This window comes from Teleopsis dalmanni, chromosome 2, assembly GCF_002237135.1.
Source record: "Teleopsis dalmanni isolate 2A chromosome 2, ASM223713v2, whole genome shotgun sequence".
Classification (NCBI taxonomy): Eukaryota; Metazoa; Arthropoda; class Insecta; order Diptera; family Diopsidae; genus Teleopsis; species Teleopsis dalmanni.
The window spans coordinates 99819126-99820058 of record NC_051847.1 but is presented as its reverse complement, the minus strand read 5'-3'; the positions used below and the strand labels follow the sequence as shown (position 1 = coordinate 99820058).

The window sequence follows — 933 nt, the reverse complement described above, 5'->3', positions numbered from 1 at the left end:
TACTTTTTTAATTTTAGAACTAATGGAAAAGTCTATTTTGCGTTTACTGATAGAGATCTAAAATCTTTGCAAATGTAGTATTGGTTTGAAAAGTTAACATAAATAATCACTGTGATGTGTCATTATCACATTTGCTATGTGGAAACAAATCCCTAAAAATACAAATAATGCTTAGCTGACACCTTAGGAATATCAGTAAAAAGTATAAAATTCAGGTTGTGTTAACTTCTTATTATGGAAAGGTGTGATCGAAATGTATATCTCTTTTGCTTAAAGTGGAGTAAAAACAACAATGTATTATTAATTTCGACTGTTATTTGGATCTTTAACAACTCTGAACAATGTGACAATAGATGAAATATGTATTCATTATTTACTTCAAAATGGGCAACAACTGTCGGTAGCTAAGCAAAGTAACTAGTTAATGTAGTGCATAAAAATTCTAAATATGCCTGGAGAGTTGAACTCCAAAACCATTCCCCTTACATACCCCACTGCTTGCACTTCACTATTACCAACTACTACCTGTTGGCATAACATATTTCAAAAATTACTATTGCTATGGATATATATTGATTGCTAAAACTTGTTTTGAATCTCCTTTGAGTTCAACTGTTCACAAAAAGACCCCGAAATGTTGGAAAATAATTGGAATGAATTTTTGATGGATAATGTTTGAATTGTCATTGAATTGTGAGAAATAAAATTTTTGATCATTAATGAAAAATATCTAAAAAATATATCGAAAATATTTTATTGGAATTCTATGATTTCATATACTTAAGCAGCCTTAACTTAATAGGTTCCAACATACAATATGATATTATTTCACTATGTTTAAAATATTAAAACGTGAGGAACTAAAATAACAACATTTAATAGCATAAATAGTCAGTAGTGTTTACCAGGTACCAGGTTAGTTGATCTTCATTG

General features: G+C 28.8%; 1 protein-coding gene across 1 annotated transcript in view; it reads right to left on the bottom strand.

The window, feature by feature from the left end:
• LOC119675173 (fork head domain-containing protein FD3-like) overlaps nucleotides 1-540 on the bottom strand; it is an 18640-nt gene extending 18100 nt beyond the window's left edge. Inside the window, exon 1 of the mRNA XM_038086362.1 lies at nucleotides 491-540. Within this exon, the coding sequence (XP_037942290.1) occupies nucleotides 491-540 (50 nt within the window). The remainder of the gene's footprint in view (nucleotides 1-490) is intronic.
• Between the last annotated feature and the right edge of the window lie 393 nt (nucleotides 541-933).